The sequence below is a fragment of the Anthonomus grandis genome, chromosome 12, assembly GCF_022605725.1.
Source record: "Anthonomus grandis grandis chromosome 12, icAntGran1.3, whole genome shotgun sequence".
Lineage (NCBI taxonomy): Eukaryota > Metazoa > Arthropoda > Insecta > Coleoptera > Curculionidae > Anthonomus > Anthonomus grandis.
The window spans coordinates 2,549,197-2,573,029 of record NC_065557.1 but is presented as its reverse complement, the minus strand read 5'-3'; the positions used below and the strand labels follow the sequence as shown (position 1 = coordinate 2,573,029).

The 23,833-nt window shown below is 32.6% G+C and overlaps 1 protein-coding gene across 8 annotated transcripts in view; it reads right to left on the bottom strand.

Annotated features, from left to right (window-relative positions):
• LOC126743117 (semaphorin-1A) overlaps window positions 1–23,833 on the bottom strand; it is a 628,852-nt gene that overhangs the window by 73,914 nt on the left and 531,105 nt on the right. For all 8 annotated transcript variants that reach the window (XR_007662785.1, XR_007662786.1, XR_007662787.1 and 5 more), the window contains exons 6-7: window positions 3,469–3,573; window positions 2,055–2,143 (exon numbers count right to left, since the gene is read on the bottom strand). Coding sequence is in view for 2 of the 8 variants with exons in the window: in XM_050450080.1 (XP_050306037.1) it covers window positions 2,055–2,143; window positions 3,469–3,573 (194 nt within the window). In the remaining 6 variants the exon portion in view is untranslated. The remainder of the gene's footprint in view (window positions 1–2,054; window positions 2,144–3,468; window positions 3,574–23,833) is intronic.

The following is a 23,833-nucleotide window of genomic DNA, read 5'->3' as shown; positions in this document are numbered from 1 at the left end:
TTTCCCAATTTTCAAAGTGCTCTCATTCTCTTAGTTCTGCTCGGATCCTGTTATAACCCGGTGTTTTCGTAATCTAGGTGACCCAAATAAGACGCTGGTATACTTAGTTTGATTTCGACAAAAATCAATTTTTGGCGAAAAAATTCGATACGGGGCGGTATACTCGAAAAATGAAAAATTCCAAACTTTGAAGGTCCATATCTCGGCTTCTATGGGAGCTATCGGGAAAATTTCAACGGCTTTCTCTTAGTTTTGTCTTTCCAAATCCAACGAGGCCATCCGCAAGGTTGTAGCTCTCATATTAGCTGAGATATAGCATTTTTAGAGCCCATTTTTAGGCTCAAAAACGAGGTCAAAAAATGACTTTTTCCCAATTTTCAAAGTGCTCTCATTCTCTTAGTTCTGCTCGGATCCTGTTATAACCCGGTGTTTTCGTAATCTAGGTGACCCAAATAAGACGCTGGTATACTTAGTTTGATTTCGACAAAAATCAATTTTTGGTGAAAAAATTCGATACGGGGGGGTATACCCGAAAAATGAAAAATCTCAAACTTTGGAGGTCGATATCTCGGCTTTTATGGGAGCTATCGGGAAAATTTCAACGGCTTTGTCTTAGTTTTGTCTTTCCGAATCCAACGAGACCATCCGCAAGATTGTAGCTCTCAGATTAGCTGAGATATAGCATTTTTAGAGCCCAGTTTTAGCCCCAAAAACGAGGTGGAAAAATGACTTTTTTCCCAATTTTCAAAGTGCTCTCATTCCCTTAGTTCTGCTCGGATCCTGTTATAACCCGGTGTTTTCGTAATCTAGGTGATGCAAGCAAGCCGCTGGTAGAATTAGATAGATTTCGAAAAAAATCAATTTTTAGTGAAAAAATTCGATACCCGAAAAATGAAAAATTCCAAACTTTGGAGGTCGATATCTCGACTTCTATGGGCACTATCAACAAAATTCCAACAGTTTTAACTTAGTTTCGTCCTTCCAAATTCAACGAGACCACCCGCAAGGTCGTAGCTCTGATATTAGCCGAAATATGATATTTTTAGAGCCCATTTTTCGGCTCAAAAACGAGGTCTTTCATACTCTCTATAATTTAGCGAGTTTCTCTCTTAATTCTCTACAAGTTAAGGTAAATGAATTAATAATGCAATTCTCTTAAAAATAAAGGATTTATGTGCACACGATGGTATTTCTGTAGTGATAATTAAATAAAATCATATAGCCTTAATGAAGCCCTTACTACACATTATAAATCTAGTACTGAAAACGGGCATTCACCCAAATATTCTGAAAACTCCCTAATAACTCCCGTAATTAAGCCTAGTGAGTAAATTAATTGAAAAGTGCATTAAAGTACATTTGGCAAATAATAAATTATTGTCAAATTGCTAATTGGATTTTCCAAGTAAAATGAGTACTGTATTGACAGAGCGAATACTAAATAGTTTTAATGAAGGCTATAATAAAATCTTAGGCATTTTCACTAATCCTGAGTTAGCACTCTAGTAATCTAATGTAACAAATAAAAAAATTAACAACTTTGTTAAAAAGATAGATGCGGTTAAAATATGTGGTGTGCCACAGGGCACAGTCCTAAAGCTACTCTTATTTTGGATCTATATAAACAATTTTACCTGTTATTTGATACGATTATAATACACTGTAATTCCAACTTTTAAGTAAAATCATGATCAGAAGTACAAAACCTAGCTGAAAAATATATATAAAATTAATTAAAACTTTGGAGCGATCAGATTCCCCTAACTCTAAATAGTAATAAAACACAATTTATAAATGTCTCTATTTATAACAGTAATCAACAAGAAGAACCTTTAAAACTAATAATACATAGTTATCCTTATCTTGTAAATCACTCACTTTTCAGCACTAACTTTGTAATAATACTGTAAAATTTTTGTATAATTTTAAGGAATATATTTGTATATGAAAAGTATTTTTTTAATTACAGGCAGTTGAGGAAAAATTGATAGAGGTATAAATGTAATTTATGAATAAAAATTCAACAATTTTTTTTTTGAGCATATAATACAAACCTTGCCGCAATTGATGTATTCCACGGCGGTCTCTCGGAAAAAAAAGTACACGAAGTCTCCCTGGGTCATCGATCCAACGAAGTCGGGAGCTAAAATTAGAGAAATTCATTAATTTTGCGAATAATCAATAACGATGACGATAAAAAGAAAATTCGCGATCCAGTCATTCATGCTCAAAGTTTAGAACACTTTATTAATACCTTTGTAAAAAACTCGATGATTTTAATATTTATAAGAAACGTAGTAAACCTTTTATTACTACTCCTTTCAATGACTCAAAGTGAGACACGAATATGTCCGAAAAACCGGCCTCTTCTGAGACCTATATAGCAGTTGGTTCCTCAATTGCTGTGGAGAGAAGTAAAGTTAGCTTTAGTTGTAGTAGAGATGATTTTTTTTGTTTGAATTCTATTTTGCATATTACCTATCATTATAATTTTGACATTCTTTTCTTTTTATAAATCTAATTATTTTACCCTTTTTAAATTGTCTTTGGCTGTTTTTTTTTGCAGCAAACTCTATTCATGACAAGTCCTTGTTTCTCACACTAATTACAGTTCTTCCAAAGCTAAACACAAATAAAGTAAATACAACTGAATATCTAGGACGAAGTATTCTTGGTAAAATCTGAAGGCAATTTAATTTATAAAACTCCTCCAATTCGCATGAAAATAATGGAGGCACTAGGCCTATAGTGCCACCGGTTCATAACTCACAACCTTTCGAACTTTTCAGCCTCAATAATTTACCCGAGGGCCGGCCGGAATTAGGAATCATGACACTTTTCCTGTTAATTTATACCTTTCCCTTAATGAAAAAGCCTCCCGATAAATTTATAGTGTCCCGCGGGAGTTGCTGAATCAAATTCGTGTTTTATTACCGTATCAGACCGCACCGATTTTATTGCGGAAAAGAAATTTGTCCGCGAATTAGTCGTGCGTCAATATCGAAAATACTTTCTATTCACCTCAAACAGATAACCCGAGGTTTCTACTTAAAAGTACTAATTAGGGATAAGGTGGTTTTCACCCTCTTTCCCAATTAAAACACAATGTTTCCAGACTGTCTGGAAGAGTATCCCACTCGATTTAAGCCGTCCCGAAGATTCGTCTTTTTCCCTTTCCATTTATCTGCGAAACAAGAAAATCCTTTTTTTTCCTCCTCGAGGACTTCGGGGCCCTTGAGATAGACTCGTCAGGGTGTGGTAACGAATTTCGCTATACAACCTCCAAAAATAAATAATATATGAACGAATTTATTGGCTCAATGAGTTCGCACTCTTCTTGTCAAGGGGTCAATTTTTCCGGCTAATTTATCACGGAACCGTCGAAGAGGAGGAAAGAGGGGATTACACAAAAAACCTTTTTGAAACTTTCGAATCGCCGAAGATTTTTCGGTTATTTGTTCGACTTACCGTTCAGGCTCATCGAGTCGTATTGTTCGGTTTGTAGCGGTTCCCTGTAGATAATGGGATCCATGCCGCTAAAATCGGCCACGGTGCCCGTGTACAGATCCCCATCTGGAAAAAAAATCACGCTTTTACAATTATAATAATATATATTTATTTAGCAAACGTGCTACATATTCTCCCTTTGTGCCCTTGTAACCTATATACAGTGAAAGCTCCCATAAGCGGACACTCACGGTTCCGTATATGGGAGGTGTCCGTTTAAAAGAGAGTATGTGAGTATAGAGTATAAATAACGGGGTATATAATCATGAGGAAATGAGGTAATGCATAATTATGGGGAAAATGAAACAGGCACTCGTCACATTTTTAAAGTATGTATTTATGCTATGTATACGTATACAAAAACATAAATGCTTCAATACATGGTACGAGAATTAAAAAAAAAAACATTATACTTTAGCTTTTTGAAAAAAGAACGAAATTTCACCATCTTTTGCTGAAGGAGACAATTTTCGTAATAACTTTCTAAATTTTTTAAATGTTGAAATGCAGTGAAATCATCTTTAGCAAATTTATTCAATATAGAAATATGATTTAGAGCTTTTGAACTTCTTAGTGAGTCCACCAATTCCACTTCTTCTTCTGAGTCGTTTGGACTACCATATTCAAGCTGGCCAGGGCTTTCTACATCCAAATTCGAAAAGTTGTCAATGGCATTTTCTTCTGTTGTTACGTTATTGTCTGAGGCCAGGAAATCATCTACTTTCTGCATAGGGGTCTGCTATTCCTAAATGTTTGGCATGTCGCAGTAACTGAGCAAGTGTCGCTAAGGGCAGATCGTCTTCAGCATCGCAATAATTTTGCTCAGCAAATTCTGAGCTACATCAACTTTTTCTGAATCCAGCTTTACCAAAACAGTTCTTAATTGTAGAGGAATTTACTTTATCCCATGCTGTTTTTATAGAATACAAAGCTTCTTTCAAACACACTTGTAAGCTCAGATAAGCTTTAGACATCGTCGATTTTTGTTAAAATATGTTTTAAAATCAAATGCCGAAATAAAATTTAAAGTTCTGTATAATACCTTGATTAACTGACTAACTGAAGTTGTGTTTGGCGGTAAAAATATAATTTTCACATTTTTCATTTTCAGATCACGAGGATGAGAGCATGCATTGTCTAAAAATAAAAGAACTTGCCTTTTTTGGACTCCCATTTTCCGTTCGAATTCCAGTAACCACTCAGACATGACTTCTCGGGTCATCCATGCCTTTTTGTTGGATTTCCAAGTCGCTGGTAGATCCTTAATAGCAACATTTTTTAAAGCACGGGGACGAGCCGCTTTCCCGATCACAATCAAATCGCATTTTTCACCGGCCATATTTGCACAGAATAAAATGGTTAGTCTATCTTTGGACAACTTTACACCCACACATGTTTCTCCTTTAAGGGACAGAGTTTTGTCGGGTAATGCGCGTAGTGTTGTGAGCAATGGAACGTTCCCGTTTATTCTCGAAGAACTTACGACTTTTTTCGTGACGTTTATTCTCAAGAGCACGAATGAGCATCATGAATCCGAACGTTCCCATAGCGTTAACGTTTGGTGTCAGTTTTCGGCAGTAACGGTCCTTTAGCAACCAGACCTGGCAACACCGGATCGCCTCGCATTAGGTTGGTTGTCGTCGATCGTTGACAGCAATGACATCTGACATTGTTGATTTTCGGGGACTTACAGATTGGTTTATTGGAAATTCATGTTATTTTTCGTGGTTAATTTATGCTTTGAATTTGAAGAGATTGCATCGGAGTTTAAAAAAAAAAATGGTTTCTAGTGTTTACTGTTGAAAATGCCAAGAAGAAAGTGCAATATTTTTAACTTTTTTTTGTTAAAATCCACTTCTTCAAGTACTTCCAGTTGTATAAATACAGATTCCAGGACATGGTGGAGTGTTTATTGCTTAAAGACATCATTGAAAACTATCGCATTAGCTATTTTAACGTTGTCACCGTCTTCGGCTGCCAGTAAGTATTTTTTCCTGCACACAAAAAAAAGAAATCGATTAACCACTGAGAGGGCGGAAAAATTGGCATTTGTTGCTTCAAATATTAATTTAGAAACAAAATTAAAGAGTCAAAGTATAAGCTCAAATACCGGCCAGCCAAACACCTCTACCAATTTAATGGAACCGAAATCAAAAAAAAATAAAACTCACTACCAAATCTGGGGCTGAAATTAATACCATTGAAGATGATTCTTCTGAGTCTGAATTTGATTTAACGGAAATTCTAAGTGATTTAAAATCAAGCGAGCGCGAGGAGGGAGAGGATAGTTCGGAGGAGAGTTCCTAAAGGTTGCTTGAAAGTTTAACTTTATAAATAGAACATAAATAAACACAAACATTTTTAATTTCAGATATTTTCCTAATATGTTTCCCCTTGCATTTTTTTCATTTATGCTCGTATGTGCTGAAAATTCTCGTTCGTGCTCGAGGAACGTTCTCGAAAAATAAATTCTCGAGCATTTTACAACACTAGCAATGCGCGAAAAAAAAGTCCACTTTCATCTGCGTTGTACACGTCTTCTGGTTTGTAGTCAAGCAACATGGACGGAAGTTTCTCCAAAAATTGTGACATATCAACTTGATTTACTGCAGCAACTTCGCCAGATATGAATTTGAAACTCACACTTTGTCTCTTGCGCCACTTTTGCGGCCACCCGTCGGACGCACTGAAATTATTGTAGCCCAAAGTAATGGCGATTTCTTTAGCTTTCATTTTGACTAACGGCCCTGAGATTGGAATGTTCGGACTTCTAGCCCTCACAAACCACTCAAAACATGTTTTGTCTATAGCAAAACCTTGCTTTTTAAAAAAATCCTTCTTTATATTAGTTCCTGATTGCCATTTACTCCTGATATCTTCCTTATTTTTGGCAATTTCAGCGGCTTGCGTTTTCACAATATTAAACCTCTTTTCCAAATGACGAATTGAAACACTTTCTCTATCTAATACGTTAACAACTTCCATCTTTTCCTTTAACGAGAGTATCCTTTTTTTGGTGCCATTTTACAGTTACAATAATAAAATATCTCAATCAACTACGAATTTGCCTGAACTGAAGATAAACCACAAGAATACATACTGGCTAACCAACGAAATGCGTAAATGGGGAATCACCGAATTTTATGTACATTGCAATAAGCGGAACTAAAAATCGTCCGGGTATTAGAGTTTCGCGTCCGCTTATCGGAATGTATTTAACATTGAAAATGATATGCCGAAATTCGGTTCCAGAAATTTTGTCCGGTTAAAAGAGATGTCCACTTATAGGAGCTGTCCGCAAGGAGAGCTTTCACTGTATATCCTCCCTTTTAGGGTAGCTGCAGTGGTTATCTCTTTAAGTCTTTATTTGTTTTACAAAAGACGGGAGTTCGAATAATGTACAATGTTGGATTGAGGGAACCATGTAGGCCTGTTGAGGGCCTTATGACCTTGCCGTGTCTGTTTATTCTTGACAGTGTATGTTTAGGTCATAGAAAATATAGGCATCTTATTACACAAGGGCAATATAATACTCGTCAAGAACAATATGTACCTTTACCCATACCAACAAATGCCTTTGTAAAGAGATCATTTATCTATGATGCAAAAAAAGCCCTCACAATTTAGAAACCTAAACTTTAAGAAGTCCCAATGTCAGTATAAAAAACACCTTAGATGAATTTTTTTATGATCGACTAATGTAAAGATTTATGTAATGTGTATATTTATATGACATGTCAATTTTATGTTAATTTCTATTTGTATTCCATATTTTGACCTATCTATATTATTCTATAATTTAATTTTAGCTTTGTCAATGAGATGTTAACCTTACGACAATAAAGCATGTTTTGACTTTGACTTGACATATATATCAGTAAAAAAAATAATTGAAATTTTCAGATACAGAATTGCTAAACTTCACAAGCTGTAACCTATTACATAGATATGACCACAGATTTAACTAGCTAACGCAATTGCGTTAGCTAGTGATATGACTTACACCATTTTAAAGTGTAATGCTTAATTCCTATGTGCTCTAACTTTTCTAACAATATATTTCTATCAATAGTTTCAAATGTCTGTTTAAAATCATCTATATTACAGGAAATATTAAAATTAATTGAAAATTTCACCATTTCAAAAGGAAAATAATGGCACGCAATTTTAAAGCATTTAAAAAAAAATTGTGACTACTGCTAAGAGGCATGGTCGTATATTCCCTAAAAAAGCGTTTGAGTTGTTCTTGCTCTAAAATTAATTGGGAAACACTGTGTGATCACGACCGACTTTTAATATTCTTTTATCCTAAACTTATTGAAATCTTTAACAATAAATTTCCTATGGTGCATATTAAACCTAAAACTAAAAAAACCTTGGAGCACAAAGGGATTAACAGTGTCCTCCAAAAATATCAGCACATACTACATACATTTTTGGTTAGCAATAGAGTTTTTACGCATTATTTTAATAACTACAAGCAAATACAGCATGTCCTATTTGCTATGTGTACTATTGCTAGCGCATTTTTGATTCCCTTTAAAATGATGTATCTAATTCATGTTGTAGCTATGTAACATACAAGTAACATTATTTAATCGCAAACCATTATGTCGACAGAATTTCAATTTATTAGTCGCATTCGCTTGCGGCTCATGTAACAAAATTTAAGATGGTGACACAAGTTAATATAAAGTCCTTGTATAAAAACAAAACGACATGGAAATAAAACTTTAAACAAAGTAAACCAACTGACCTGACACCTTTATGTAATAAAATAATATATAAGGAATGAAAGCTTCACAATCCGACAACACTGTTTGATTCTCCTGAATAATTTGTGTGACAAATGTCAATAATTTGACAGTTATTTATAAACGCCAACGTTCCTAAATTAAAGGAGGCAATTTGGTAAGCCACTTTAAAAAAGTGTGGTGCTTTTAATCGTTATATATTTTTTCAAATAAACATAAAAGTGATTAGTCCGCGATAATACTTGAGTATACTTTTAATATTTGTGTCTATAAGTAAATAGAAGCATAGTAAAATCGTGGTCCATATACAACATAAATTTTCGTTTTTTTTTTGTTAAAAAATGGCTCATCCGCAGATTTTTTGTTATTTAATGGATTTAAGATAAGCCTCCTAAACATACCAAAAAAAAATTAAAAATTCGTTGGGTCTTAAATTTCTCAATGACCTTTGAGTTGATTTTTTGATTTATTTGAAAATTATATTTTTTAAAATTTTTACCTCATTTCCAACTTTTATTCACGAATGTTTATTGAAAAAATAAATATCAAAGGTGCAACGGCCAAACCAGCCTATAGTAGGTTCAATAAAAAAATATTTCGGCCAAACGTGCGCATAGTAGGCCTACGGCCTAGATACGCTCTGCCCCCTATCGGACAAACTAGACAATAAGATCTCTGCGAGTGCGACAGAGACAGATCAGCTTATTCAATAGTGTTAAGTGAGAGCGCTATATAAATATAGCGAAAGGGGGGTCTTAATTGTTAACAGTGACAGTTGAGGTTATGTATTTATTTTTTATTGTTTAATAATTTAAATTTGCACAGTTTTTTAAAAAGAGAAAATGTGTTAAATATATATAATATTATTGGTGAATAAATCGTGGCTATTTAAATGTGGGATCCAAGGAAATTCATTGTGTGCCATAGAGGAATAAAAGTATATAGGTACCTAAGAATCATTTTTTTCAACGATATTATTATCAAGGATACTGCCTAAAATACATATTATTAAAATTTCCAAACCTCTTCCCTATTTCGTCCTCTCTCTTTCTCTCTCCCCCTCATACCAAAAAAAACATCGATTTCCGTTGTTGCAAGTTAATTTCCGGCCATACGCGTCATTAAATATGAAATAAATTAAATTGAAAACGCCACAGTAACCAGAGTTTTAATTACTACCCCTTCTATCCCCATGTTGTTGTGTTTCCTTCCCTTCTAAATAATAATGGGAGAAATAAAACAAAACCGGGAACAGGGGCGGGGTGCCGTACAAATTCCGCGAATAAAGAACATTATATTGTTCCCGAGCATTTTAAAATAATTATCTGCCCTATACAAATAATAACAATACCGCGGCCATATTTGTGTATTGTTTTAAGCCTATTTGTACAATAATAATTGTGAGTTTGTAATAACGCTGATACGGACCAGAACTGACGTTATTTCGGCCTCCATTGTTGCTTGAAATAACCGTAACAATATTGTTTTATTATAACCGATTGAATATATATATATATAGGCGCGTTAAGTTGTTTTACGAAAACATGGTATTTTTCAGAATTAAATTTTATAACCCGGAAATGCGAAATATTTTTTTTAAAACGCACACGCCGGAATTTTCGTAACGTTTTTTATTAAAACGATTTACGGATTTAATAGTTCTAATGGAAAATACCCTTTTAGCTGGCTGCATGTATTTTTTATTGCTTTTTATAACAGTAAAACGTAATAAATATGTTTGTTACTCAAAGGCCTATAGGTATATGACTTCACTGTTATTTCCAAAGGATTAATCACGCGACAATTGATTACAAGTAGCCTTTATTACATTAATTTCCTAACTAACATTGCTATAAAGCTAATTACGATAATTAGTTAAAGTAACAGTTTACTGCTATTTTACTAAAAAGAGATTAAAAGAATTTACTTTTCTTTCCAGGCATTAACCACAATTTATCACTATATTTATTTTTTATATAAATATAACAACCTTTTCCATGTTAAATATAAAACTCCGTTTAGAAGCACACTTTACCTACAACAACACAAACATAACCTCAAATCACTGTCACACTCATCCGGTGTTGCCAACTTATATGTTGGGAATAATAGTACAGATGGTACAAAAATAGGACATTTTTCCTTATTATTAGGACAGGACATTACCCAAGGACATAAAAAATAACGCAAGTTTTATTTCGGTGTCAAACAAACCAAATGTTTTTACAATTTAACGTATATAACGTAAATATACCTACCCTCACTACTTATCTATATAATATGAATAAAAGAAAGTAATGGTATAGTAAGAGACTTACAATTTGTCCTCCATATTCACATATGCATAATGATATATATATATATCCATATTCACATATGCATAAGATTATTAAGGCATTATAACTATAATTTATAATTCGATAACATTGTACATAACGTTTAATAATAGTACACACATTTCCTAAATAAACCCTAAATACCAAATTTCATTCAAATCGGGCATAAACCAAAAAAGTTAAAAAAAAAAAAAAATTACCACTTAAAATACCCATACCCATTAAATCCTGATTAGATTTTTTTTTTATCATTAGGACCCACTGTGTTGTAGTTTTTGTCTAGCAAAATGCCTTGTATGGACACTGTGTCGCATGAATATTATATTATATTACAGGGAAAATGCTAAAACGTCAAACGTTGCCGAATTATCACGGCTAAAAGAACCCGATTTGGTAAAAGATATGCACATATTCGGATTCTCCAGAGTCTCTTGAATAATTCCGTATCAATTTCAGGAAGTTCTGAGCTATTTTAAGCATTTTATCAATGAAATTAGGAAGCAAGTCCGAGCGGATTCATCCACGTTGACGCCATGTTGTCAAAACCGTCGCGCGTAGACGTCAAAATCGACCATTTTCAGACGATGATTTCGGGTATAAAAAAGGTTTTTACCTTATGATTTGTACATGGAAAAATAGTATAAAGCCTTGGGAACAGTTTAACATCAATTCTGGACCGATTCCAATCGGTTTTAGTAGTTAAATTTCGATTATAAAAAGGGTCTTTTTTCGGCGAAAATCGCCGTTTTCGTTGCCATGGAAACGCCGGCCATAACACCGGTCATAGGTGACTCGAACGTACCTCTTGTGTGGGTAGATTTTTAGCGATTTTTCGTACTTGGGACTTTTTTGAAAAAAAAATACTTTTAGGGTACTTCTAAAAATAGCGAAAAAATGAAATTTCAGTATGTTATAGTAAAATGAATGGCGCATCTGCTTGATTAGTTTTGGTTCTCCTATCACATACCGGGTGCGCATAATTAATTTCCAAAGTCAAAAAATTTTAAAATATTCATAACTCAATAACGGTTTTACTTAGAAGTACGGTTGAAATTGCAAAACATTCTGCTTATCACACGCTACAAACCGCCCATAAGCCAATTGGCTCTAGCGGGTGCCGCTAAAAAGTTATTAAGGCTGAAAAAAAAAAGTGTGCAAAAGGGTATTTTCAACTGAGCGCTGCTCACCCTGTATAAATGATAGCCTTAAACTTAATACTTTGTTTTATTCGGAAAGAATGTAGGTTTAATTAATCTAAATGAAATTTTTCTAAATTTTGCATCATAAAAATTTTACACAGAAAAAACTAAAAAAAATCAGTTTTTTTGAGTTTTTTAAATTTTTCTTCCAAAAAAAAAAGATTTTTTCAAAAAAAGTCCTTAATAAAAATTGTAGTTCTCGACGAGCCGCACCTATCTTCTGTGAGTCATTTTTTCCGGAAACACACCGTTAAACCGTCAGAGGGGCTGGAATATCACACATGTCTGAAACATTGAGCGTTAAAAAAAAATACTTCCCGTATGCTGACAATAACCAAAAACTATACAGATAAGGTCCTTATGAACTCTAATCGACCTGTTAAATTTCATAACATTCAAAGAACCGTTGCGACCTGTATCGAATTTGCAATGAAAAAAATGGACAAAAAACATTTTTTGACTTTGAAGGCGTCCTAGTCCTAAGCAAAAAAACAAATGAAAATTTGTAAACAATCAAGTTGTAGCCCCATATATCTAGATTATAAAAAAGTAAACATCATTTTTCTAGCCCAAATAGAATCAAAGTTATAAGCACTTTTGTCCGCCGAGTCCCGAGGTCGTGCGAAAACTCCCAAAAAGAAGAGCCCCTCCTTAAGAGCTGCGCTCTTATAATAATAGTACGGTTGGCAACGCTGCTCTCAACAAACGAAACTCTCCATCCCCACTCTCTATATATAGTCGTTCTCACTCAATACCGATCAATAGTCTATCTGTCCTTCTCTCTTGCACTCATAAGTGTCTTTTGACGTAGGCCTACTATACGTGCGTTTGGCCGGAATATTTTTAATTTAACCTACTATAGGGCAGTTTGGCCGTTGTACGTTAATTTATGCAAAAATTTTTTCTTGCTGAATTTTTTTTTAAATCTCATAGATTTTGTAAATGGCGATTTGCTTTATATACCTGCAGGGCATTTTTAAAAAAAAATCGATATATTACGAGGACGTATTTTATTAGTAAAGGATAGTAAAGGAAAGAAACTAGTTTTTTTTTTGACACAAAAAAATGGTAAAAAAAATAAACTTTTGATCTGTTGTCTATCATTTTCTCGTTCATACTGTATACTAAAAACACCACATACCAACAAATAACGTATGTCGTATCAAATTAACTCTTTGTAATTTTCACTAATTAAATTTACTTTACCACATTAAAAGTTTAGAAGTTGAGAAATGTTTCGTTGGGCCTTACCTCAACTGGAAGTCTGAAGTGTGGTGTATAGAAGCATACCTTTTGTATTTGATTCAGGATAATGTTCTAACTGTTAGATGAAACAATGATTGCCAAGTGGAAGGAACAAGACATTAAAACCAGGAATCTTATAGTTCAGTTCTTGACTGATAATATTTTGGAAATGTTTAAAACAAAAGTGACAGTTAAGGACATTATGGAAACTTTAGCAATAACCTATAAAAAAAGTGAGCTGGCTTTTCAAATAAAGCTGCCAACAAAACGAAGAAATCTGAGGTATGTGAATAAAAATGAATTCATTTAGTGACTTTGAGAAAACGTTACTGGTTTAAAAAACTGTGGTGGCTCTGTAAATGAATCTAAAATCACAATTTTATCCATTATGTCTTTAATTTACCAAAATGTAGAGACTGCTATCAATATTTTCTTTTGTTAAAATCCAACAACAGTTATTTTGGATTTTGTGAACTCAAAGCTCTTGCAATAGGAAGAAAGGCAAAAGAAAGAGGTCAAGCCACGCTTTCTTGGGGGGATTTGATAATGTCAGTAAGAGTGGGAAAATTAACCAAAATATGGTGGACAAGTCAATGATAACGAAATCGCTTTTGTCAAACAATTCTCATATTAACTTTACCGTGGACTCAGGTTGTATAAATCATTTAGCGATAAGAAAATTTACGCAGTATATGTATTAAAAAGATAGTATGGCTTTCTATAAGGGTTTCAAAGAAGGGTGACTCCGTACATTTACACTTGGAGAGCATGTTACATCTGGACACTTAAAAGTGGACAGAAACTAAGATTTGAAAATGCGTTAGTGTGTAAAAGGTTGACACACAATCTGCTGTCTGTGAAGAGGATATAAGCCAGAGGTTTTAAAGTTGTCTTTGAGGAAGGAACCACCATACAAAGTTTGTAAAATTTGTCTGAAAAGGGAAACAGCCAACGCAGCCTTTCAAACCATAACTATCAGTGTTAAGGGATAAGTGATGTCTGTGGACCAATGAGACCAGCGAGCATTGTTAGTATAAGATGCTCCATTACTTTTATTAACAATTTTTCTTACTTTGTTATTATAGACTATATGACTACTAAAAGTGCTCTGCCTAGCAGAAATTGTTGGGACATTAACTCTGCTCAATAAAGAGTTACATATAGTGACTGATACCACCTATCCACTTACAAAAAAACGAAATCAAATATAATTGTCTGCGCTTGAGCAGACTTTGAAAGTATAATCTCTATCTGATAATCTTCATCCGCTTTAAATGGCAGATACTTTAAAAAATTCCTCTGCACATTCTCTAATTTATTATACAGTGCGAACGTAAAGGTTGGAATAAATTCATTTAAAATTCAGGGGTATGTTCAAAAAAAAAACGCTCGGACATATCGATTTTTATTTTTAACTGCGGGTTTTCTTACTATAATTTTATGTATACAGGGTGGCCCTAAAATAAGTTACGGTCATCAACGTAATTTTTTTAAATGTAAACACCTATTTTTTATTTTAGATTTAGGTTCTACATCAAATTCTAAGTACATTTCATGTACCATGTCCTATACCTAAACTCGACCGTTGACGATTGAACACAATAAAAGGCTATTTTTGGAAGAGTTATTTATATCAAGCAAGAATACATAAAAATATTTTAATTAATTTATTAAGTGTTGAAAATGGCTGCCACGAACCTCTTGGCAATATCCCAGTCGATGCTGAAATTCTTGTAAAACGTTATCGATAACAGAAGGTTCTATCAATCTTATTTCTTCCGTTATTCTAATTTTTAAGTCTTCAATGTTGTTTGGCCAATTAACATAAACTTTGGACTTAAGATACCCCCACAAAAAAAATCTAAAGGAGTCAGATCCGGCGATCTGGCCGGCCATTCAATTGCACCCCTCCGACCAATCCAACGTCCAGGGAAAACGGTATCCAGGTACTGGCGCACGGGATGAGTGTAATGGGCTGGAGCTCCATCTTGTTGATACCATAAGGAATTATCTAATATATCCGGGTCTTCTGGATCGGGGTATAAAGTGGCAAGGCATGGAACCAAGTCATTTTCTAAAAACTCTAAATACCTCTCACCATTCAAGTATCTTTCAAAGAAAAAGGGCCCATTAACCCTGTTTTCAATCACCCCCGCCCAAACATTTACTTTTTGAGGGACTTGGCTGTGGCACTCCATCATCCAGTGCGGATTTTCAGTAGCCCAATATCGGCAGTTTTGCCGGTTTACACTACCATGAAGAAAAAACGTTGCCTCATCAGAAAATACAATTTTTTTTGAAAATTGTGGATTAGCATGGCACAAGACCATAAGTCTCTCACAAAATTCTAAACGCCTATCTGGGTCATCTTCATTTAGTTCATGAACCAATTGAACTTTCTAAGGGTGCCATTTATTTATACCTAAATACTTAACGACGGATGTCTGGGATATCTGATTTTCTAACGCAATATTGCGAGTCGTTTTATGGCAATCTTCTTCAACTGCCAGCAAAACATTTAGTTGCTTCTCTGCTGATATACTTGACCGACCTTTCGTATAATTATCCCTGACATGACCCAAATCCCGATCTTTCTGTTCTATTTTACTGACAGTATTTTGAGATATACGTGGCCTATCAGGATACTTGGCATGATAAATTTCACAGACTTCCATCTGAGTGCGCATCCTGTTTCCATAACCAATCATCATCAAAATCTCTATTCGCTCTCGCTCACTAAGACGTACCATTTTTTGAAATTTTAATTTTACCTTTTGATAAAATTAACACAAGCAAAACTTTGCTTAGGCATCTAAATCAAACTAAATTCACTCAAAATTATTTGATGTCAAAAAATTGTGACAAGTTAACAATCAAAAACACCAACCACAAATGTAAATAACCAAACAATAACTGATAGGTTGCTTGATATAAATAACTCTTCCAAAAATAGCCTTTTATTGTGTTCAATCGTCAACGGTCGAGTTTAGGTATAGGACATGGTACATGAAATGTACTTAGAATTTGATGTAGAACCTAAATCTAAAATAAAAAATAGGTGTTTACATTTAAAAAAATTACGTTGATGACCGTAACTTATATTTGGGCCACCCTGTATACATAAAATTATAGTAAGAAAACCCGCAGTTAAAAATAAAAATCGACATGTCCGAGCGTTTTTTTTTTTGAACATACCCCTGAATTTTAAATGAATTTATTCCAACCTTTACGTTCGCACTGTATATAAACAGAACTGTAAGAAAAGTAGTGCTAGTACTGTAGTTAAGAGATTTAGAGTTTCGTGTAATAAAATCTAGCACCAGAAACTAGGCGAAAGAAAGTTGATCACCAATTAATATTCTCGAATCTAGAGCACTATGCACTATTCTAACCAGAATGAAATCATCCTAGTAACAGTCATCATCACACACTTGTCAAAATTCAACTATAGGCTATTCTTGAAAAGTCTCTAAACGTGAATCTCTATAGTCAAGTACAATTTTAACGTCCGCAAATAATTGAAAATGGACAACTATAACATCGGCAATGTAAATATATGACAAATAAATAATGACAAATGGTGCGGACTTATATCCATTATTTAGGACCAAGCAAATAGGACCTTAAACAAATGAGAAAATTGTTTGATATGCCAAATGCCTTGAGTTCTTTAAGTAGTATAACATGATCAGTCTTATTGAAGCCCTTTGAGAAGTCGGCAAATACCACATCTTCTTACCCTTTCTATTGCGCAAAGCAAGCCAGATTATTTGTCCTCGTCCTTTTTTTGAATATTAATGTGTATCAAATTTAAATTACAAGATTATTAAGATGGCGAGGAGACTTGAAACGAATATGTCCGACATTATTTTTTTAAAGAGACTCAATCGATAAAAATTTGATTTCCTTAAATTACATCGGTACTGCAGATCAAATTGCGTTGTTGGTTATTCAATTTGGTTATGAGTATAAGTTTGTTCACATACTGGATTTTTTAAACGCAATTACACCCTCGAGAGCAGATTAATAATTCGAAACAAAATTAGCCCAATTCCCATAACGAGCACGTCACTTAATTACGCCACGGCCGGCCGCACTTTGAGGTGTTTCATAGCGCCGGCTTAATTATTGCTTACTCCTGGCTACACGAGTACACAGCTACACAATGTCTTCGCTTGATATAGCCCATTGATTAATTAATGGCAATTTATCATGGTCGGGCGGCGAGCAGAGCTCCCAAGTCTATATAAACACACACACCGCCTCAATTACTTAGATACGCTTGTCAAAAGGGTTAGTGGCCGGTTTTTTTCAGTTATAACTAATGATTAAGGATATGGCAAGATCAATTTTTCTCCCCTAAAGTGTCCTTTTATATGCTGAGAAAAAAAAATAGATAAAATCCATTTACAAAACTTGCCACATATCGTAGAGTCATTTTTCAAAACGTTTCCGGGCGATAAGTGTGGCAGCAAATAGTTGACACTAAGAGCGTAAAATATATCGCAATAAATAGCGGGATTCGACCGAATACCCGGCCATTTCCGATTTTATAATATACTTAAGTTCATAAATTACACATGCCTTTTTATCAGAAATGTGCCATTAATGTTCAACCAAGTACCCAGTAAAGTGTTAAAAAAAACCCTTTTTTTTTTGCCTAGTGCCAAAGCGCAAACCGTGTCACAATGTGCGTCGCTCGTTTTGTCCCGTTATACAAAGCGAAACTGTGTACCCAGGTGACAAGGGACAATTTATCACCGCTGCACGTGAAATTGAATTGTATAAGGTTTGCGAAAGGCCGCCGACGACACGGTGCTAAAGTTTGAAGCTTATATTAATTCGGTTATTCATGACGGAGAAAAGAGAGAAAAGCCCTTTTTCCCGTAGGGACGTCGGACAAAGTCGACGAAAGTGGAATGCCGGGACGTCGAATAATAAGGATCTTTTCAGTTGGAATTCGGGTGGTCGAAGTTTGCGAGATATTCGGACGTGAACGTATTAATTCGGTTTGTTATGGTTCGTTACGATCGGTTTATTAGGCACCATCTAAAAACCACAAATTAAAAATTAATGTATAGAATTTTTTGAGTGTTGTTTCTTTATTTTTTAGCAAAGGTTAAAATACCTTGAGACGTTTGATTTCCTCGGAAAAATACACAAAATGATTATTGTAGCTCCTGTCTAGATAATACATTAGAAGCAATAAGTGATTTCATTTTTCTCAACCTCTTAATGAGTATATGACGAATTTTATGGTCGTGTATATGACGATAAACTGTTTATATGTTACAAAAAACTGACTTCAAGAAGCTTTTCTAATTTAGAAGACTGAAATGGTCGTTCTTGTTTAGCACATTTTAAAAAATCGGGACCAAACCACTAAACATCGTCGCATCGATTTAATTTATCGGGGTCTATAGCTCTAGTTATTGCATTCGTGGGATTGCCTAATTTCTGATATTTTTAAAGGGTTCTGAAATGTTGTTTTATAATACAATGAAGTATTTTGAACATTCTGGTGCATGTTTGAGCAATTTTGGACCATTTTTGAGGGAGTTATAAGGGTTTTTGTGCTTAAGGTTCAAAAAAATGGAAAAATTGTTACCGTCATCTTTGAATTCCTGAAAAAAATTTCTTATTAAGAAAATTGACATGAAATATTGTTTTTGTAAAAAAGTGAGGTTTTCTTAACAATTTGGTGGAAGTTTAAGCAACATTGGAAAATTTTTAAATTAGTTATAGGCATTTTTCTAGTTAAGATCCAAAAAAATTGAAAAATTGTTACCATTATCTTTGACTTCCTGTAGACAATTTTTAATTAAGACAGTTAACTTAAAATTTCATTTTTGTAATAAAGTGAAGTTTTCTTAACAATTTGGTGGCAGTTTAAGCAACTTTGGAAAATTTTTAAATTAGTTATAGGCATTTTTCTAGTTAAGATCCAAAAAAATTGAAAAATTGTTACCATCATCTTTATCTTCCTGTAAACAATTTTCAAAATAAGAAAGTTAACTTGAAATTTCATTTTTGTAATAAAGTGAAGTTTTCTTAACAATTTCGTGGAAGCTTAAGCAATCCCGGACAATTTTTGAGGTTGTAGGCATTTTTGTAGTGAAGGTCCAAAAAAAAATTGAGAAAATTGTTACCGTCATCTTTGAATCCTTGAAAAAAAAAAATTTGTTAAGAAAATTGACTTAAAATGTCGTTTTTTTGATAAAGTGAAGTCTTCTTAACAATTTTGTGAAAGCTTAAGTAATTTCGAATTATTTTTGAGAGAGTTATAAACATTTTTGTACTTAAGGTCCAAAAAAATTTGAAAGATTGTTACTGTCATCTTTGAATCCCTGGAAAAAATTCCCTATTAAGAAAATTGACATGAAATATTGTTATTGTAAAAAAGTGAAGTTTTCTTAACAATTTGGTAGAAGTTTAAGCAACATTGGAAATTTTTAAATTAGTTATAGGCATTTTTGAAGTTAATGTCCAAAAAAAATTGAAAAATTGCTACCATCATCTTTGACTTCCTGTAGACAATTTTTTAATAAGAAAGTTAACTTGAAATGTCGTTTTTGCAATTAAGTGAAGTTTCCTTAACAATTTCGTATAAGCTTAGGCAATTTCGGACAATTTTTGAAGGAGTTATAAGCGTTATTGTAGTAAAGGTCCAAAAAAATTGAAAAATTGTTACCATCATCTTTGAATCCCTGCAAAAAAATTTTTTTTTTAGAAAATTGACTTGAAATGTTGTTTTTGTAAAAAAGTGAAGCTTTCTTAATAATTTCGTGGAAGCTTAAGCAATTTCGAATAATTTTTGAGGGAGTTATAAACACTTTTGTAGTTAAGGTCCAAAAAACTTGAAAAATTGTTACCATCACCTTTAAATCCCTGAAAAAAATTTCTTATTAAGAAAATTGACTCTAAATATCGTTTTTGTAATAAAGTGAAGTTTTCTTAACAATTTTGTAAAAGGCTTATCAATTTCGGACAATTTATGAAGGAGTTATAGGCGTTTTTGTACTTACCTTTCACTTTTATAGTCTATAGCTCTAGTTATTGCATTCGTGGGATTGCCTAATTTCTGATATTTTTAAACGGTTCTGAAATGTTGTTTTTATAATACAATGAAGTATTTTGAACATTCTGGTACATGGTCGAGCAATTTTGGACAATTTTTGAGGGAGTTATAAGGGTTTTTGTGTTTAAGATTCAAAAAAATGGACAAGTTGTTACCATCATCTTTGAATCCCTGGAAAAAATTTCTTATTAAGAAAATTGACTTGAAATGTTGTTTTTGTAAAAAAGTGAAGTTTTCTTGAAAATTTGGTGGCAGTTTAAGCAACTTTGGAAAATTTTTAAATTAGTTATAGGCATTTTTGTAGTAAAGGTCCAAAAAAATTGAAAAATTATTACCGTCATCTTTGAATCCTTGGAAAAAAATTTCTTGTTCAGAAAATTGATTTGAAATATCGTTCTTGTAGTAGAATGAAGTTTTCTTAATAATTTCGTGGAAGCTTAAGCAATTTCAGACATATTTTGAAGGAGTTATAAGAATTATTGTAGTTAAGGTCCAAAAAATTTTGAAAGATTGTTACTGTCATCTTTGAATCCCTGGAAAAAATTCCCTATTATGAAAATTGACATGAAATATTGTTATTGTAAAAAAGTGAAGTTTTCTTAACAATTTGGTAGAAGTTTAAGCAACATTGGAAATTTTTAAATTAGTTATAGGCATTTTTGAAGTTAATGTCCAAAAAAAATTGAAAAATTGCTACCATCATCTTTGACTTCCTGTAGACAATTTTTTAATAAGAAAGTTAACTTGAAATGTCGTTTTTGCAATTAAGTGAAGTTTCCTTAACAATTTCGTATAAGCTTAGGCAATTTCGGACAATTTTTGAAGGAGTTATAAGCGTTATTGTAGTAAAGGTCCAAAAAAATTGAAAAATTGTTACCATCATCTTTGAATCCCTGCAAAAAATTTTTTTTTTTAAAAAATTGACTTGAAATGTTGTTTTTGTAAAAAAGTGAAGCTTTCTTAATAATTTCGTGGAAGCTTAAGCAATTTCGAATAATTTTTGAGGGAGTTATAAACACTTTTGTAGTTAAGGTCCAAAAAACTTGAAAAATTGTTACCATCACCTTTAAATCCCTGAAAAAAATTTCTTATTAAGAAAATTGACTTGAAATATCGTTTTTGTAATAAAGTGAAGTTTTCTTAACAATTTTGTGAAAGGCTAAGCAATTTCGGACAATTTATGAAGGAGTTATAAGCCTTTTTGTACTTACCTTTCACTTTTATAGTCTATAGCTCTAGTTATTGCATTCGTGGGATTGCCTTATTTCTGATATTTTTAAACAGTTCTGAAATGTTGTTTTTATAATACAATGAAGTATTTTGAATATTCTGGTGCATGTTTGAGCAATTTTGGACAATTTTTGAGGGAGTTATAAGGGTTTTTGTGCTTAAGGTTCAAAAAAATGGAAAAATTGTTATCGTCATCTTTGAGTCCCTGGAAAAAATTTCTTATTTAGAAAATTGACTTGAAATGTCGTTTTTGTAATAAAATGAAGTCTTCTTAACAATATTGTGGAAGCTTAAGCAATTTTGGACCATTTTTGAAGGAGTTATAAGCGTTTTTGTACTAAAGGTCCAAAAAAAATGAAAAATTGTTACCATCGTCTTTGAATCTTTGCAAAAAATTTCTTATTAAGAAAATTGACATGAAATATTGTAATTGTAAAAAAGTGAGGTTTTCTTAACAATTTGGTGAAAGTTTAAGCAACTTTGGAAAATTTTTAAATTAGTTATAGGCATTTTTCTAGTTAAGATCCAAAAAAAATGAAAAATTGTTACCATCATCTTTATCTTCCTGTAAACAATTTTCAAAATAAGAAAGTTAACTTGAAATTTCATTTTTGTAATAAAGTGAAGTTTTCTTAACAATTTCGTGGAAACTTAAGCAATCCCGGACAATTTTTGAGGTTGTAGGCATTTTTGTAGTGAAGGTCCAAAAAAAAATTGAGAAAATTGTTACCGTCATCTTTGAATCCTTGAAAAAAAATTTTTGTTAAGAAAATTGGCTTAAAATGTCGTTTTTATGATAAAGTGAAGTCTTCTTAACAATTTTGTGAAAGCTTAAGTAATTTCGAATAATTTTTGAGAGAGTTATAAACATTTTTGTACTTAAGGTCCAAAAAAATTTGAAAGATTGTTACTGTCATCTTTGAATCCCTGGAAAAAATATCCTATTAAGAAAATTGACATGAAATATTGTTATTGTAAACAAGTGAGGTTTTCTTAACAATTTGGTAGAAGTTTAAGCAACATTGGAAAATTTTTAAATCAGTTATAGGCATTTTTGTAGTTAAGGTCCAAAAAAAATTGAAAAATTGCTACGATCATCTTTGACTTCCTGTAGACAATTTTTTAATAAGAAAGTTAACTTGAAATGTTGTTTTTCTAGTAAAATGAAGTTTCCTTAACAATTTCGTGGAAGCCTAAGCAATTTCGGACAATTTTTGAAGGAGTTATAAGCGTTATTGTAGTTAAGGTCCAAAAAAATGGAAAAATTGTTACCATTATTTTTGAATCCCTGCAAACAATTTCTTATTAAGAAAATTGACTTAAAATGTTGTTTTTGTAAAAAAGTAAAGTTTTCTTAACAATTTCGTGAAAGCTTAACCAACTTTGGGAAATTTTTAAATGAGTTATATGCATTTTTCTAGGTAAGGTCCAAAAAAATTGAAAAATTGTTACCGTCATCTTTGACTCCCTGGAAAAAATTTCTCATTAAGAAAATTGACTTCAAATATTATTTTTGTAATAAAGTGAAGTTTTCTTAACAATTTGGTGCAAGTTTAAGCAATTTTTAAAATTGTTGAGTGAGTTATAAGCGTTGTTGTACTTAAGGTCCAAAACAATTGAAAAATCGTTACCATCATCTTTGACACCTTGTAAAATATTTCCTAATAAAAAAATTAACTTACACTGTTGTTTTTATAATAAAGAGAAGGGTTTTTAATAGTTTAGTGGAAGCTTGAGCAATTTTGTACAATGTTTGCGAGAGATATGGGCGTTTTTGTACTTAAAGTCTAAAAATATTGAAAAATTGTTACCATTATCTTTGACTTCCTTTAAAAAAATTGTTATTAAGAAAATTGACTTAAAATACCGTATTTGTAATAAAGTTATATTTTCTTAATAATCTAAAGAAAATTTTAATAATTTTGGACAATTTTTGAGGGAGTTATGAGCGTTTTTGTACTTAAGGTCCAAAAAAAACTTGAAAAATCGTTATCATCATCTTTGACTCTTGTAAAATATTTCCTATTAAGAAAATTAACTTGCACTGTTGTTTTTGTAATAAAAAGAACTGTTTTTAATAGTTTAGTGGAAGTTTGAGCAATTTTGTACAATGTTTGCGAGATATAATCTAGAGAAAATTTTAACAATTTTGGACAATTTTTGAGGGAGCTATGAGCGTTTTTGTACTTAAGGTCCAAAAAAATTGAAAAATTGTTACCATCATCTTTGACTCCCTGTAAAAAATTTCTTATTAAGAAAATTGACTTAAAATACTGGAAAAATACAGAAACAGTACCATGAATGAATAATAATAGAGTATTTTTAGCCAGTAAAGATATGACATTATTATGAATTATCCTGGCCTACATCCTAAGCCTAAATAAAATAATTTAAATAACGGTAAAAATCGAAAATAAAACTTTGCACTTTGACGGGTAGTGGTTTAAGTGTTTTAAATTTTTTCATATACCCACTTTAATTACC